General features: G+C 36.9%; 2 protein-coding genes across 2 annotated transcripts; both read left to right on the top strand.

The window, feature by feature from the left end:
- The first annotated feature begins 2,101 nt into the window (after window positions 1-2,101).
- Window positions 2,102-4,470, top strand: LOC111608174. The gene is made up of 4 exons (XM_023331420.1): window positions 2,102-2,470; window positions 3,284-3,358; window positions 3,620-3,698; window positions 3,813-4,470. The coding sequence occupies exons 1-4, from the start codon at window positions 2,355-2,357 to the stop codon at window positions 3,885-3,887; spliced, it is 345 nt and encodes a 114-aa protein (XP_023187188.1). The 5' UTR covers window positions 2,102-2,354; the 3' UTR covers window positions 3,888-4,470.
- A 2,633-nt stretch (window positions 4,471-7,103) lies between these two features.
- Window positions 7,104-11,952, top strand: LOC111608040. The gene is made up of 8 exons (XM_023330329.1): window positions 7,104-7,171; window positions 7,303-7,375; window positions 7,472-7,852; window positions 8,016-8,060; window positions 8,189-8,309; window positions 8,464-8,538; window positions 9,226-9,304; window positions 9,415-11,952. The coding sequence occupies exons 2-8, from the start codon at window positions 7,303-7,305 to the stop codon at window positions 9,487-9,489; spliced, it is 849 nt and encodes a 282-aa protein (XP_023186097.1). The 5' UTR covers window positions 7,104-7,171; the 3' UTR covers window positions 9,490-11,952.
- Window positions 11,953-16,847: the final 4,895 nt, after the last annotated feature.

The following is a 16,847-nucleotide window of genomic DNA, read 5'->3' as shown; positions in this document are numbered from 1 at the left end:
GTGAATGCCTTTTCTAAACCGAGTTTGTCCTGTGCAGGGCAGTGAAGAAGCTGCAGTCTATGCTGGAGGTCAGAAGGCGACAACATCGAAAGAATTCCAGTTTGTTACAGAGCAAAGACAGATACACATATGATGAACAACCAGGCACAAAAATGACTATCACAAAGGTCATTTCAGAATGATCTGGAAACATACAGGCTGCAGAGAAAAACATGCTTAAGCTGCCTAAAGTTCAACTGTGAGTTTCAAGCTTTTTTTGGAACCACATCAGTTTGGTAACTTGAAACACCCTTAGTTTGTTGACTTCCTCCTGACAGGTCAAACTCACACGCTTAACAACACTCAGTGAAAGGGTTGGTGGTTGCAGAACACAGAACTTATTTATTCAGGGAAAGCAAGCAAATTATCACCTCACTGTATTTCAAATACATGTTAGATCCAAATAACATTTTGTCTTGAGGGTTAATTTTATAGAATGAATGATAATTTAGCCAACAAAACCAACTAGCTCGGTTTTGATCACATAATTTAGTTCTTTTATGTTAGAGAGCAACACAAAGTGGTCCATAATTGTAAAGCCAAGTCAACAAGAAATGTATAATTTATGATTTTCCTTTTACTTCTCTGTATTTGTTGATTCGACTGTTTGATTTCTAAAGAATGAAAGTGAAACTGGTAACACTTTATTTGATGGGGTGTGCATAAGGCTGACATGACACTGTCATAAACATAAAGGAGTCTTTATGAATGTTTATGATCGTTGTCATGAAATGTCAGTCGGTAAATAATGCCACTTTTAATGCAAAGTTGCTCTAAAAGTTGCATTGAAAGTCCATTAAAAGCCAGCTTTGCATGATTCTGTAAATAATGTCACTTTAATGGGTAAATAAATGTCAGTCTTATGCACACCCCGTCAAATAAAGTGTTACCGTGAAACTCAATGAACTAGAGTATTAATAAAACATTAATTTCCTTCAGTAATTAAATTCAAAAGTGAAACACATATATAAGTTCATGCCAAACAGAGGGATTCACTTGGTTATGTCTGATATACACCTGCAGCTGTAAAACCTCAAACTACCTCAAACTACCCAGTTTATTTCAATGCTAACTGAAGCTAAAAGCAAAGTTATTTTTGTCACAATACATGAGTATACGTTCCTCTGCGGTTTAGGTGGAGACACTGAAGAGCCATTTTTCAGTCATAGCTGCCTTCCTTTTTTAGTCATATTACCCAGCTGTGCAACAAGTTTTCACATTAGTGGTTAGACATAATAGCCAAAGACCAACCAGCCAGCCCATCATTGTCCTTTTCACAGTGAGTACATAAAGACCCTTATTGCTAGATTCGTGCTGGAACGTGCTGTTTTAACCAAAATATATACATTCTTTCATCAGATGCAGCTCCCAATTCGGTTTTATCTCAGTCTAATGTGGATACTGCTATCACAAGCTAAAGGTTTGATATCTATCTATCTATCTATCTATCTATCTATCTATCTATCTATCTATCTATCTATCTATCTATCTATCTATCTATCTATCTATCTATCTATCTATCTATCTATCTATCTATCTATCTATCTATCTATCTATCTATCTATCTATTGCTGACAAACATTTTTTCATTTGTTTTTAAAACACAGATGACCCTCGCTGGAAGATATACTTGAATCAGACCATAAATGCAACAAAAGGCTCAAATATAATCATATTCTGCACATTTGAAGCTCCTCCAGAACAAAAAACAAACATTCAAGTTTACTGGAAAACAAAAGGGAGCAGTAGCTGCAGCAAGAAAGACAACGACAAGCTGGCATTCGCGTTTCATCCTAATTCCTCTTGCATAGATCCACACTTCCAGAGTAGGACAAGACTAATTGGAGAAGCCAGAGATGGAAACTGCTCTCTACAAATCATCAATATTATGAAAAGTGAACCATCAATCTACCTGCGGGTTTCTGGATGGAACGACAATTACAGTTTCATAAAACATGCTGTCAAATTTTATGTGGATGAAAAAATATTTAGTTAGTATATTTTCAATTTTACCAGATATTTTATGCTTGTTCAAACATTTAAAGTTTTTCTATTGTAGTCAAAGTTTTGATTCCATTAGGCAATTATAGCTTGCAATCATACAGATTAAGTTTTCTTTAAATGTTTGGAAACAGATTTTTCTTTTCAAGGTTTCTTGAGTCACACAGATGATCCGTCATTTGAATTTACAACAAAAATTTTTTTATTTACTTCATGTCATTTATTCAGTCTGTTCCTCAGAAACAAATACGGACATATAAAAATCTTCAGTAAGGCTTCTTTAATGAAAATGACTATTGTTCACAGCAACCGCCATGCCTGATGTGCATGATGATGGGAACATCAAGCTGTACCTGGCCATCTTTGTGCCACTTCTCGGACTTCTCATCATTGCTACAGCTGGGACAGTGGCTTACAAAATGCACAAAAGGTAAGCAGCAATTTTGTTTGATGTTACAAGTAGATAAAATACATTTGGAAATTGATATATATGAAGATAAGTTAAGAGATATTGACATATGGTCATTACCCTTATGGGACTAAAGTGAAGCGCTGGTGGGACGTGTTTGGTCCAGATCATACAGTTTAAAAAGCAGTTCTACTGAAGATGAAAAAGATGTAAACTCCTGAATTTGAAAAAAGCAATAACATTTTCCCATATTCATTCTGCAGAATTTAGTAAATTGTCATGTTCTGTGTTTTCTGTGTGTTAATTTCGAGTTTTCGGTGTCCCTGTGTCTCCGTGTTGTCCTGTTCTCCCCTCAATTACTCCCAGGTGTTTCTCGTTCCCTAATTATCCCGTGTGTATTTAGTGTCACCTGTGTCTCTGTCGGGTCCTCGTCTAATGTGCGTTCAGTCCTTCGTGTTATCCACTCGTTTTAACGGTTGCTACCGGCGTCGAGCCCTGGCTTCCGCTCGGCCGTGCTGCCCGTTGCTGGACTGTGTCTGTAATCACTTATTCATCTTACCTGGGTCTGCAGCGTCTGCCTCATCACCTCAACACCCGCAATTCATGACATAAATAAACCTAATTTAGGAATTCCTAACAGAGAAATGACCGAAAATGTTTGTCTGATTAAGACACTGACAAAAAGCGTCTGTGTTTTGTATGTAAATACCTGATTCAAGTATTTGCATCTCTATAACAGATAATTACTTTATCTAATCATCTAATCCAAAGTGTTTTTTTTTGTTGCATCAGTTACAAATAACAGGTCTTCAATGCTTATCTTCAATATCCCAGGTCACTCATGTTCAAACGGCAGGAATCTGGATATTATGCAAACTTCAGACAGACATCATCAACCACACCCAAAAGGTTCTGCTTTTTAAAATTCACAAGATAAATTATTTGCATTTTGCAGTTCTATGAAAAAGTACTTGCATGTTTCCAATAATCATATGAACCATAATCACCAATCGAAAACTGCATTTTGTATCTAAAGCATTAATGTGTAATAAAGAAAGCTTTGTGAATACTATTTATATTATTTTGTCTTTCTAGCTTAGTAAATGCAAACACAATTATTTACCCTAGAATTTAACTAAAATTGAGACTCCCTATTTCCTCCTTTTCTAGTGAATCATTTTGTATAACATTGAACCAGATGCCTCCACATCCAAAAGTCATTGATCAGCCTGTTTACATGAATTTTCAGGTAATCTGTATTTATAGTAATATTTACGTCTAAAATCCTTAGCATACTTCAAGGCATGTCCAGTAATCTAAAACCAACTCCAAGTTTGATCTAATTTTTCTCCTTTCTTTTTAGCCATCAGCAAATCAAATGGACCAACAAGTGGAAACCGTAGACAATATTTATGGAAATGTTGACTATACAACTTAGAAAAAAACATCTGTCTCAAAGTTTTCATCCTAAAGGATTGTATTTTCCTGCGTCGTCTTTGATGTTCAAATGCACATGTTCAGTCAGAAGCATCGAAAGTGTGTCAACTAGATTGAGAAGAATGCACTGGTTTCCAACACATGCATGGAAACTCCAAAGTTTAATGAAAAGGAAACTTTATCCAGCTGTTAGGACTGGCGTCGCATCTTAATTATGCAAACATGACGTGCAGGTGCCCATCTCTGATTGGCTCTCAGAAGACGGTGGAGACGTCCAATTGGTGGCTTACTGGAGGTAACGGATATAAAACCTTCTGATGCGGACTTCCTGCCATCCATCCTCAGCTCATCTCAACTGGCCTCACTGTCTTTCTGTCAAAAACTCTTCATAAAAGCTCTTGGAGTTTGTAGGAGTTGGCTGCCGTTTATGTTTGTTTTATTATAGTTTTATCATGTTTTTCTTAATTAGGGAGGTAAGTTTTTGTCATTTGGTTTATTTACTTTCAAATCAGTAAGTTTTAATGTTCACATAGTGTCAGGATCTGTGTTTTTCTGTGTGTTTATTTTGAGTTTCCTGTGTATCTGTGTCTCAGTGTTGTCCTGTCTCCCTTTGATTAGTCCCCAGGTGTTTCTTGTTCCCTGATTACCCCCAGTGTATTTAGTGTCACCTGTGTGTCTGTTCTTTGTCGGGTTCTCGTCTTATGTGTGTTCAGTCCGTCATGTTGGCCAGTCAATTTACCAGTTGCTACCGGCGTTGAGCCCTGGCTTCTGCTCAGTCGTGCTGCCTGGTTATTTGTGGACTTTTTTGGGACATTCATCATTAAAATAATTTATTCATCCTACCTGGGTCTGCTGCGTCTGCCTCACTGCACCGTTTCTTGACACATAGCTTCTTTTTGTTGTTTTCAGCACTATAGCTCACTCTGAAGCCTGCTACCTGTTGTAACATTTCATTCAAAAATACATCTTTTTAAAGTAAATAACATTATAAAATGTTAACCTTTGTCTCTGTTGGCTGCTTGAGATCTGAAGAGGATCTCAAGCAACCAACTTGCTGCGGCCAAGTGGTTATGACCTGGCCACCTCTAGACGGATCATAACATCAGCAATGTGAGCAATGAACTTTGGCTAACAGATGAACCTATCCACCTTCACTTGAGAAAGATTTAAAAACAGGAAGTTCAGCATCTCACAAATATAAAATCACCTGACAATATTATGTGTTGTGTTGTAGAATGTAACAAATAGGACTTTCAAGCATTGAGAACTAAAGTCTGCCACCTTCAGCCTCTCTGTTGTATCACAGTCTGACATTAACCAAAAACAAACAGAAGGTTTAGTAAAACTTGTTTTTAAACAGCGATGAGAAACATTCATTTTACTCTCCAGTATTTTGCATTGTGTACGTGAATTTATCATTATAAAAGACATTATTACCAGATGTAAACTACTATCAGTTAAATGTGTTAAAAATACATCATATAGAAAGTTTTTAAAAGATTAGTTTAAAAACTAACAATATATAGATTAACTACACATAGATGAATGTTTGAAAGCCTTTATTTCTATTAATTATGTTGGTTTTTACACTTACATTTAAAATATGTGTATTATAGATTACATTTTCACAATGCAAAATCCCTATAGTGCTCTTTGTGTATTGTATTATCTCCTAATATCCATTGTGTCCATTTGGTGGTTGTCTTGTGTCTGTAAATATTGTGTTTAATGGAAATAAATTAGCTTGTTTTGTTTCTGTTTGGATCTGAAACAGTGTTCCCAAACTGCGTCCCTTGAGGGCCGGAGTCCTGCAGATTTCAGCTGCGTCCCTTGTTCTACACATTTGAATTAAATGGTGAGACTGCCTCACTAGCATGCAGTGAAGCTCTACAGAGCTCTGCTCATGAGCTAATATTGGAACCAGATGAGCTGAAGCAGAGAGACAGCTACAAGTGGCAGGACAGCAGCTGGAGTTTGACACCACTGCCCTAAAGTGTTGCAAACTGTCGGGGTAGAATAAGGGATTTTGTCTGACCCAGGATCAATTTGGATGATTAGAAGCCAGCCAAGTTAAAGAAAAAAATTGTAGCGACCAGAACCAAAAGTGTTGCCTGAAGTGATACTAGATTAATTGTTTTCTGTAGCTATTTATGTGAAATAAACAAGTGAATAAACATTGAGAACACTAAGTTTTTCATCTCAGATGCACTGCTGAGAAACTGAAAATATATCCAAAATTCTGTTTTGCATTTTCCAGAGGGAAGGGCATATTTCTTTGACTAAAGTGCCTCAAATTTTTGTATCTCATCAATCGCATAGGAGGGCAAGGTACAGAAAAGATTAGGCTCTAAGTCCTGAGCAAACATGTCTGTTGTGACTCGTGTGGATCTTTTGCACTGCCTGTGAGAGTGACGGGAATTTTGCGTCTTGCAACACACGCAGTGGAAAAATACCACAGAGTTTGGTGAGTTATTGAGGCCCACTCCAGAGAGTAAAAAAAAAGACACCCAGAGCGGTCAGAAAGCAGTTAAAGAAGCCCACAATTGCCAACACTTTCCTGTATGGTCATGACATTAAGAAGGCTATATAATTAAACCTGTTTACATGATATGATGTGTCCTTAGCAAAATCCTAGAACGTCAGAGATGCTCACAGATGCATGAGCATCTTCACTGTCGTTTAAGTGGTTTCACTTTCGGATAAGACTTGGCGCATGCCCAAACTACCAAAAGTATCAATACCTTTTTTTAATCTTTGTTGGGATCACTGTACTGCCACGGCCAGTAGACCGGCTTGATCTAAACCTTATAAAGAAACAACGGAGAATTGTGCAGAGTAAGATGAGAGACTCGAGACCCAGCAACGCAAACCGAGGCTGCTATTAAAGCAATGGGGGTCGTGAACTCTTCAGCAGCGTCACAAGTTAATCTCCTGCTCCACTAGTGCTGGATTACTGGATTACCAGAATAGAAATCTTTTAAAATAAATTGTCATTATTTGGGATGCACCAGTAAAACTTCAAACTGAGCTGTCAGAAGTGCAGTGGGAGCTTTTATTGAAGTTGAAAGCAATGTTATTTTTGTCACAGTACATAAATAAAAGTTCTCCGGCAGTTTAGGTGGTGAAGCTACAGTGTCATTTTTCAGTTCTAGTCGCCTTCCTTTTTTCACCTATTACCTAACTGTGCAACAGGAAACCCACAACTAGAGTTTCCACACCAATGCTTAGTAAGTAACACAGACCCAGAGAAACTACCGTCCCAACAGCATCTGGGCCGTTTCCACTGTAAGTACTTTATCTACTGTACAAAAGATACAGTTGATACAATTGATCTTTTATAATTAGATTCTGTTGTAATATGGATTTTTAAAATATTTGTTCCTATTTTGACCAAAATATGTGCGTTCTTTCACCAGATGCAGATGCACATTCTTTTTTATCTCAGTCTAATACGGATACTGCTATCACAAGACATAGCAAAAGCTAAAGGTGTGTGTATATATGTATGTAGGGGTGTTCGTATGTGTGTGTATACAAAAAGTTTATTGCCTGACAAACATTTTTTCATTTGTTTTTAAAACACAGATGACCCTCGCTGGAAGATATACTTGAATCAGACCATAAATGCAACAAAAGGCTCAAATATAATCATATTCTGCACTTTTGAAATTCCTCCAGAACAAAAAACAAACATTAAACTTTACTGGAAAACAAAAGGGAGCAGTAGCTGCAGCGACAAAGACGACAAGCTGGCATTCGCGTTTCATCCTAGCACCTCTTGCATAGATCCACACTTCCAGAGTAGGACAAAACTAATTGGAGAAGCCAGAGATGGAAACTGTTCTCTACAAATCATCAATATTATGAAAAGTGAACCATCAATCTACCTGCGGGTTTCTGGATGGAACGACAGCTACAGTTTCAACAAACACCATGTGAACATTAAGGTGGACGGACAGAATTTAAGTTAGTATGTTTTTCATTTCACCAGTTTAAACCTTTAAAGGTTTTTGTGTCACAGTCATGATTTGGATTAATTTGAGTCTTTCTAGTTATCAGTCACACAAATCAATATTTCCCCAAATGTCTGGAAAAACATGTTTTGTTTTGTTTTTTACTTTTTTCACAGGTTCCCTAAGTCACAGAGATGATCCCTCAATTGAGTTTGACACAAGTGATTTTTGTTATTTATTCAGTTATTTATTTATTTATTTATTTATTCAGTTTGTTCCTCAGAAACAAATACAGACATGTAAAAATCTCCAGTTAGTCTTCTTTCATGAAAATGACTGTTGTTCACAGCGAGAGCCATGCCTGATGTGCATGATGATGACAAAAAGCTGTATCTGACCATCTTTGTGCCACTTCTCGGACTTTTCATCATTGCTGCAGCTGGGATAGTAGCTTACAAAATGCACAAGAGGTAAGCAGCAATTTTATCTGATGTTACAAGTAGATACCATTAAACAATAAACATTTGCATATACAGTATATATAATATATACTATATACTATGTCCCAGCTGGTAATAGAGTATCATGTGTATCACTACTCTGTAATTATCTTCAATATCCCAGGTCACACATGATGAACCGTCGGGAATCTGGATATTATGCAAACTTCAGAAGGACATTGTCAACCCCACGCAAAAGGTCCTGCTTGCTTTTTGTTTTTTTAAATCTTAACATAATCTTCTTGCATTATACTGTTCTATGAAAATTATTTGCCATCTTATAGATTTCTTTAGCTTCGGTTTTGTCAGCTTTACTTTCTTAAATTTAGCCTTAAAGAACCTCAATAAACATAAAAAGATATTTCAAAATGATAGAATTTAATAAAGAGCTTGTTTGTTATTTTTCCTCAGTGAGGTTCTGTGACGTTACTGATGGTAATAGTTCCCTTAATTGTCCGTGGACAAAGTTAAATAAGTAAATGCTTCAAAAAGTAGTGAGAGCTAAATAATGAACAGTCCGTTAGCTGATTTGTGGGAACAGCTGACCACGAGTCTGTTGGGACAATTATCACTCTACTAGATGTAGCAAGAATGGCCTCTATAGGGCAATGCTATAACATCTCCATTGAAAATAGGCTCAGACTTTGACTAGGCCATTGCAAATCCTTCACTTTGCTTTTTGAGCCATCAGTAGGTGGAATTGATAGTGTGCTGGTTGGCTTTTCTTATTAAATAAAATCACAATTTGAGAACTACAGAAACAAAATCTTTGAGAATGTTTGTGATTATTTATACATTTTGTCTTCTTAGCTTAGTAACTTCAAACACAATTATTTACCCAATAATTTAACTAAAATTGAAACTCTCTGTTTTCTCCTTTTTCTAGTGAACCATTTTGTAAAACATCAAATGAAATGCCTCCAGATGCAAAAGTCATTGATGAACCTGTTTACTTAAATCTGCAGGTATATTGTATCTACAATGATAATTGATCTTAAAATCTTCACAATACTTCAAGGCATGTCCAGTAGTTATCTAAAATTAACTTTGATCACATTTTCTCCTTTCATTTTAGACATCAGCAAATCAGATGGACCAACAAGTGGAAACCGTAGAAAATATTTATGGAAATGTGGACTATACAACTTAGAAAAAACATCTGCTTTCATCCTACAGTATTGTATTTAGCTTTCAAATGCATCTGTTCAATAAGAAGGATTAAATGTGTCAACTAGATTGAGAAGGATGCTCTGGTTTGCAGCACATGCATGGAAACTCCAAAGTTTAATGAAAAGGGAACTTTATTCAGCAATGTGACCAATGCGGTTTGGCTAAGAGATGAACGTTTCCACCTTCACTTGGCAAGGCTTCAATAATAAAAAAAAATCCAGAATCTCACAAATATGAAATGAGCTGACAACATGATGTGCTGTGTAGACTGTAATAAATTGTGTGGGTTTTCAATAAGGATTTTCAAGAATCAAGAACTAAAGTCTGCCACCTGTCTCTTTGTTAACTAAAACAAACAAACCTCAGTAATATTTGTTTTTAAATGGCAATAAAAATGCTAATTTTACTGTCCAATATATAGCACTGTGTACATGGAGTTATCTTCATATAAAAGAGATTGTAACCTGAGGTAAACTAGTGTCAGTCAACATGTTAAAAATTACATTTTTATACATTGCTTATAAAAATATCAGTTTCGAAAATTTAAGCAAATTGTGACAGTTTGAAATTTTGCAATACAGCTACAAGAGAAGAATAAAAGTATAAATAAATATATGAAAGGCAAATTCAATTGTATTTTTTTATATTATTCCTTTTAATTTTAAAGACCTTCTGCTTACAGTTCATGAAAACAAGACATTTGAGATTAGAATGTTATGCTAAAAAAGAAATATATATATACTGTATATATATATAAAATACAGAAATGTGGGCTTAACAGAAAGTTTAAGACATATTATTTTCCATCTGACAAAATAGTCTTATCTGAACATACTCACACACACACATACATGTATATTCATAATTGTGAACTGTATTTTTGAATAAACAAACTAAAGTTTTAGGATTGTAGTTGTGATCTAAAATGCAAATACTGTGAAGCAGCATTATGTTCTGATATACATAATAATGTCTACAGAACAGGTCCGCTGCCAGTAATTCAGTAACTGCTCCATTTTCAACAAGACTGCTGCCAGTTATCAGTTCGTAATAGTTAACTGGTGACACAAATACCAATGAAACATCATAGAATTACAGGGAGAAAAGAGTTATGCTCTGATCTGACATGCTTCATCTTACTGCCTTCCTTATTTTCTATTACACAATCTTGCAAGTGGAAACAGCCAAGCATTTTTTTTAAAACGACGCTGCATTTTATAAACTCATGAAGCAAAACCTGTCCAACATCCTTTAGCTCCTTCTTAAATGCAGCAGATTGTTGATTTATAGTAGATTGTGCTGTGACTGGTCAGGTTAGAGTAAAAGTTTGCTTTGACAAGAATATATATATTGTTTTGGTTCAGATGGAGCTACCCTGTTTTATCTCAGTCTCATGTGGACAGTAGCACCACAAGCAGGAAGTGGATCATTTTTATAAATTCAAACAGTTGAATCAAAATCAAGTTTTATTTTGTTTTAAACGCAGATGCAGCTTGGGTAGCTAACGTCATTCAGAGTATTAAAGTAACAAAGGGCTCAAAAACGACCATTTGGTGTACATTCATCGATCCTCAGAAGCAACACACTAAAAGCATTACTTGACATGACTTGGACATAATTTAGCCAAGTAACACTTACCTAATATGTTACTGCTGGCAGAAGGTCCTACGCCTGCATTTGTAGGAAGCATCAAAATATAAAAGGCCATCGTTGTAAGAGTTCTTAGATTTATTTACTTATTTGGATTTATGATTATTGGTTTTGCTGGCATAGTCACTTGATTAAAAGTTAGGACTATATCATAAATTGGTCACAGACCTGGTCTCAGGAGAAGGATATAATAGATATAAAAAAAAATCATTACAACTCTTGGAATAACTTAGGCTGACTAATGATGTTCACATTTTGATTGAAGAAGAAATTTAATTTGGAAAATAATAGTGATGAAAAAGAATGTGGTTACATAAGTGTGTGCACTCCCTTCAATGTGGATGTGGCCAGCATTCAAATTGATATAAATCAGAAGTCAGTTTTCTTAAAAACAATATTAGTAAATCTAATTTTATAGTTCCTGTATTTTTGTAATTAACTTGAGCAAGAAACATGTGACTTTTTCACTTGGACTGTTTGTTCATTTTCTGCATTTAGAGTTTGAATGTTCCAACTTCTGAGTCAAAATGAAACATATGAGGAATCTACTGCTTGAAACCAATCATCAAGTGCCACTGGGTTAAAATGTTTCATTTTCAATGTTTGAAAAGTCACAACAAACTGCAAAAGTTCAAGCCCTGTAGCTACAAGTGTTTCAAAATGTATATTGTGTACTTGTTATAATAATTTAGATAACCGGTGACTTACACTGCATTTTTTTTCATTCTGCCTTGTTTTTTGAGTATGTTGATGCTTGAAATGGATTATAGAATGGTTAAAATAAAACTACTTGAATCCCTTTGCCAATGGCAAAAAACTGTTGTTTTAAGTGTGGGCTCAGTAAATAAGTTCTGTGATGTTAGATTTTCTTTTTGCTTTTACCTCACTCTTTATCTCCCTTAATTCAGCTGACTGATTAACCTTGGGACAGCAAATGCTGCTTACTTTTTTCACTATTAGCAGGCAGCTATATCAAGGAACTTATTTTGAATATTACCAAGTGAGCTAGAACATCTTTAAGTTCTGCTTTCTCTAGAATTCTTGGGTCTATTCAAAACCACAGGAAGACGTGAAAAGACGCACAGCCTGAACATGATTGTCAGCACACCCACGTGTATGTGCGACAGTCTAATCAACAAGCATTCATAACATTTATTGTCCATAATTTGAAGTTGAGTTTAGTGTTATTGTAGCTATGCATGAAATAAACAGTAAAAATGCGGATCTGCTAATTCTCTTCTACAACACAATAGTTGTGTAAAACCGATGTCAATGGCAACACTGTATGTTTAGGAGGAAGTAAGAAAAACACTATTAGCAATACTAGCACACTCTGAGGTGTGCTTTAATTTTGTCATCAATAACTATAGAACAGCAAAGCTCTTCTAACATGAATGTTGCTTACATCTTGTAAACAGGGAAGGCAGTAAAAAGCAGACAGACCAGAGGTGATAAAAGTTCAAGCAAATATAAAGATATATACAAATTTTACCTTATGCATAAACTGATGCACAAGGTAATTTTCAATTGTTGAGGATATAACTTTATTAATCCCCCATAACAGTTGGCATAGCAGCAAAAGAAATAGCAACAAAATAAAACAATGTATTGTTTTATTTTTACAAAATAAAACAATGTATAATCAGGAATATTATTTTGGTGATGTGATGTTGTGGAGCCAGATGGCACAAATGAGCCTCCGTTCTGCTCTGAGGCCCGGAGCTGAATGAGTCTGTGGCTGAAGGAGCTCCTATGCTGCCTAAGCTCAGCATGGATCAGAGGGATTGTCCATGAAGGCCTTTAACTTCCCTCTCACTCTTTTCTTGGTCACTCCCTTCACACTGTCCGGTTCAAATCCCATAGCCAAAGTGGCCTTCCTTTCCAGCTTACTTAGCTTGTTGATGCTGTGTGACCCATTACCACCTGCCCAGCACACCACAGCAAAAAAATAGAAAAAAAAGACACAGGCCATTATAGACTGGTAGAATATCTGCAGCAGCCTATTGCACACATTAAAAGACCTGAGCTTCAGAAAGAACAGCCTACTCTGACCTTTCCTGTAGAGGCATTTAGTGTTGTCCAAGTTGTTGCTAAGTTGCTCCCTCAAGTACTTGTAGGCACCCTCCATCTCAACCTCATCACCCCTTCTTAAAACAGGGTTGTGGGGCCTTCTGCTCAAATTGTATCAAGCTGGAGGTGATAACTCTCACACCATCCAGTGAAGCTCTCAATCAAGTCTCTGTCTTCCTCTTCCCTGTCATCTGTAGTGCAGCCAACAATACAGGAGTCATCTGACAACTTCTGTAGGTTGTTTGTTCCAGAGCTGAAGTGAAAGTCAGAGATGGAAAGTGTAAAAAGAAACTGTTATAACACACTTCCCTGGGGTGTGCCCTTGTTGCTCACCACAACATCAGCTAGAGAGACGTGCAGCCTGACATACTGCGGCCTGTTAATGAGGTAATCAGTAATCCAGGCCCCCAGGTCTTGATCTACCTGCATCACAGATAGGATGGTACAAGAAGTAGAAAAACATCATCCTCACTGTGATGTGTGGTTTATCCGGGTGGCAAAAGCTCTGTGAAGTAGAATCGTCCACGCTGAAGTCGGCCTACAAAGGATCCAGGCAGACATTCATCACAGGTCTGAAGTGCTGTAGAGCCAGTCTCTCAACGATCTTCATTTGACGATAGTGCCACAGGCCTGAAGTTGGAGAGGTAAATGGACTGTCCCTTCTTTGGGACAGGGACAATACAGAACATCTCCCAAATCTTCAGCACCTTCTTCAGCCTTAATGGCAGGTCAAAGAGATGTCGTAGCTCTGCTGTCAAATACTCGGCTCACAACTTGAGGACCCTGGGATGGATGTCGTCGGGTCCGGATTCTGGTCAGCTGTCATCTTACCTGGCTGGTTGATAAACAGAAATTAGTGGGTTCTTTCCAAAAACTGTGTCTTTTTTATGGTAACATGCCACAGCCTTTTTCCCAGAAATTATGAACAACATAAACGGTTTGTGAGATAATTTGAACTAAATTGAGGAGGGTGATAAGATTCTGCTGAGATTAATAAAACAGTATGAACCCAACTGTATCAATGCAGGCTTTTCTTCAAGGTCCACAGTCTGTTTTTTTTTCCCCAAACACACTGTGCACAAAAAAACACATACTAAATGCACACACACTGTTGGAAAGATTGTGTGCAAGATTGTTTCATTTTGTAATCTTCCGCGTATGTCACAAAATGAACCTAACAGTCAGGGTAGAACAACATCATCATTAAATGAATACACACAAGAAAAACACAGCATCTAAAATATTCTGATTTCTGATGCTACTTTTGTGACTTAGGTTAGATATACATACATCATGTGTGTGTTAGTGTGTGTACATCATCAAAAGTACCAATGGAAACAAAAGAACTGGTCAGCAAATATATAGCAAGAATGACCAATAAATGCTTACAATTTTTTTCCCCCTGGGGTGTAGGTCATTTTTTTAAACTATAATTTTTTCTTACCATGTCAATAAAATAAGAGTTTATATTATTAAAAAATGATAATTATTCCACATTGCTGTTACTCTTTGAGAGATGCCTGTCTCATTGCTTCTCAGAAACAAAATTGGTTGAATGAAATTGCCTCGAATCCAGCCTGCCAGGATTGTGAGTGAAATAAATTCGAGGCTTAATTATATTTAAGTAAAATAAGTGTTTGACGGTCCTCGCCATGATGCTCCTTCCTGCAAAATTCACTTTTAGGATGGTGTTGTCAGGCTTCTGTGCACAAACATTCCTCCTCCAAACATGGAATGTGATATTTAAGTTGTTTAACTTTAATCTCGTCTAATTTTTTCACTGGCTTGTCAAAATTTTCTGCAGGGGGGTCTTCTGCAGTAAGTTTGCTTAGAGATCATTGCAGTTGATCTTAACAAAAGCAACAAGCGTTTGTTGATCTTAACAAAACCTGTTAAGATCAACCACAATGATAAAACCTGTACCTGCTGTTTTCTGAAATATCCGAAGCTCTCAGTGAAGGCTCCTTGACTATTGAACAGATAATTATTCTTTTGAATCATCTGTCAGAAATATTACGAGAGGCAGCTAGTCATAGATGGTTTTTAGGTGAAATGACGTTCTTACCACTTCCAGATAGTGATTTATTGAAAAAATTAAGATTCTTAAATATGTAACCAATGTAACCACTATCAGTTTTCATGCTATCAGTTTGTTTTGCAACAGGAAGACATTCTTGCGATGTTTCCTTTGTTTTGACCAATCACTCTGTGCAGTATGACTGTGCAGTACTTTGGTTTAGCAGGCCACCAGTTAATATCAAACCAGCTGCTATTGAAATCCACATGACAAGTATTGTAATATTATAGATTGAAATCAAAATTATAAGTTTGACTTTATGCAAATTCGTCCAACTCATTCAAGTCAACAATACGTTTTACCTTTTTATATAGACAAGGTTTGGACTTGGGATTCTTTTATCCCAAGTAAACATTTGCTATAATGAAAGTACTGGAAGAAGTAAATCCACATAGAAATGCAAAACACACGGAATCTTCAAAGAAATTAGCTGCAACAAAAAAAGACCAGTGTGGAAATAGACCAAAAGCTCTGATTGATGTTACAAACACCTTGTTGGGTCCAACCAAGAACTAGGAATGTGTACATTATAAAGTGGCCAAATAGTGAATTTTCAAACAACGAAACCACAATAGTGATGTGGGTGTCTGTTTAGTAGTTACCTTGCAAAATTGAAAGCTGAGTTAAATTTCAGCTTCCTACTGTCGTATATTGATGTGCCTGTGGGCAAGGCACGTGTATAACTGAGTGGGCCTGTGTCTGAAGTAAATGATATGACTAGAAAAGTACTATATTAATTGAGTCAGTTCATAAGTATGGGCCTTTTTTGGCACCATAATTATGAGCTAAAGCCTTAACATGTTTAACATGAGGAAAAGCAGTAAAATTATATGTTTAATATTGTATTTGAACATGTATCTGGGTACTGCCACAATCGCACCTCACTGACCAGCAATATTTTCTTATCATGTCTCCCCCTGGGTAATGTTATGGGACTTGTCAAGGAGTTCTGGTTAGGATTCAGATGCGGTGGGACCCAGGTTGAGGTGCCATAATGATAGTCCTGGCAGCATAGGTGAGCAGTGAGGCAAATAACTCAAACACTGGTGGCACTGGAGACACACAGAACTGGAACGGGACACATGACTTATGAAAAAAACATAACAAGAATCCGGCAGGAAAACACAGACACAGGAATAAATACACAGAGGGTAATCAGGGAAAATGAGGGGCAGCTGGAAACAGTCAAGGGGTAGCAGAGGACAACACAGGGACTAATTAACACACAGAAAACCAAATCCTCACAGTACCTTACCCTCCTCCCCACCCAAAAAAAATGAGAAAAAGAATAAAACAACCCAAACAGGGTGTGTGGACGGCCAGAGTCCAAAATGAACAGAAAGAAACAAAATAAACTCAGTCAAAATAAACAATACGGTCAGAGTGGGACCTGCCATATAAGTCTGGTGGATGGCGGTATAGGAGGCGGACCCTTTGGGGAAGGTTTGGGTGGTGGCAACGCAGGAGACGAGCCCCTCGAAGGCGATGAAGAAGACACCAGAGGGACCCACAAAGACTGTCCGGAGCGCCGGCAGATGGCT

The sequence above is a fragment of the Xiphophorus maculatus genome, chromosome 3 (assembly GCF_002775205.1).
Source record: "Xiphophorus maculatus strain JP 163 A chromosome 3, X_maculatus-5.0-male, whole genome shotgun sequence".
Taxonomy (NCBI): Eukaryota; Metazoa; Chordata; class Actinopteri; order Cyprinodontiformes; family Poeciliidae; genus Xiphophorus; species Xiphophorus maculatus.
Note: the sequence above shows the minus strand (reverse complement) of the source record. Positions and strands in the feature narration are given on the sequence as shown.

Coding starts and splice junctions, on each gene's coding strand:
- LOC111608040 (XM_023330329.1), top strand. CDS start 7,303: ATGCAGATGCACATTCTTTTTTATCTCAGTCTAATACGGATACTGCTA. Junction 8,061..8,188: donor CTCAATTGAGTTTGACACAA/GTGATTTTTGTT, acceptor TGTTGTTCACAG/CGAGAGCCATGCCTGATGTG. Junction 8,310..8,463: donor GCTTACAAAATGCACAAGAG/GTAAGCAGCAAT, acceptor TCAATATCCCAG/GTCACACATGATGAACCGTC.
- LOC111608174 (XM_023331420.1), top strand. CDS start 2,355: ATGCCTGATGTGCATGATGATGGGAACATCAAGCTGTACCTGGCCATC. Junction 3,359..3,619: donor TCATCAACCACACCCAAAAG/GTTCTGCTTTTT, acceptor CTCCTTTTCTAG/TGAATCATTTTGTATAACAT. Junction 3,699..3,812: donor CTGTTTACATGAATTTTCAG/GTAATCTGTATT, acceptor CTTTCTTTTTAG/CCATCAGCAAATCAAATGGA.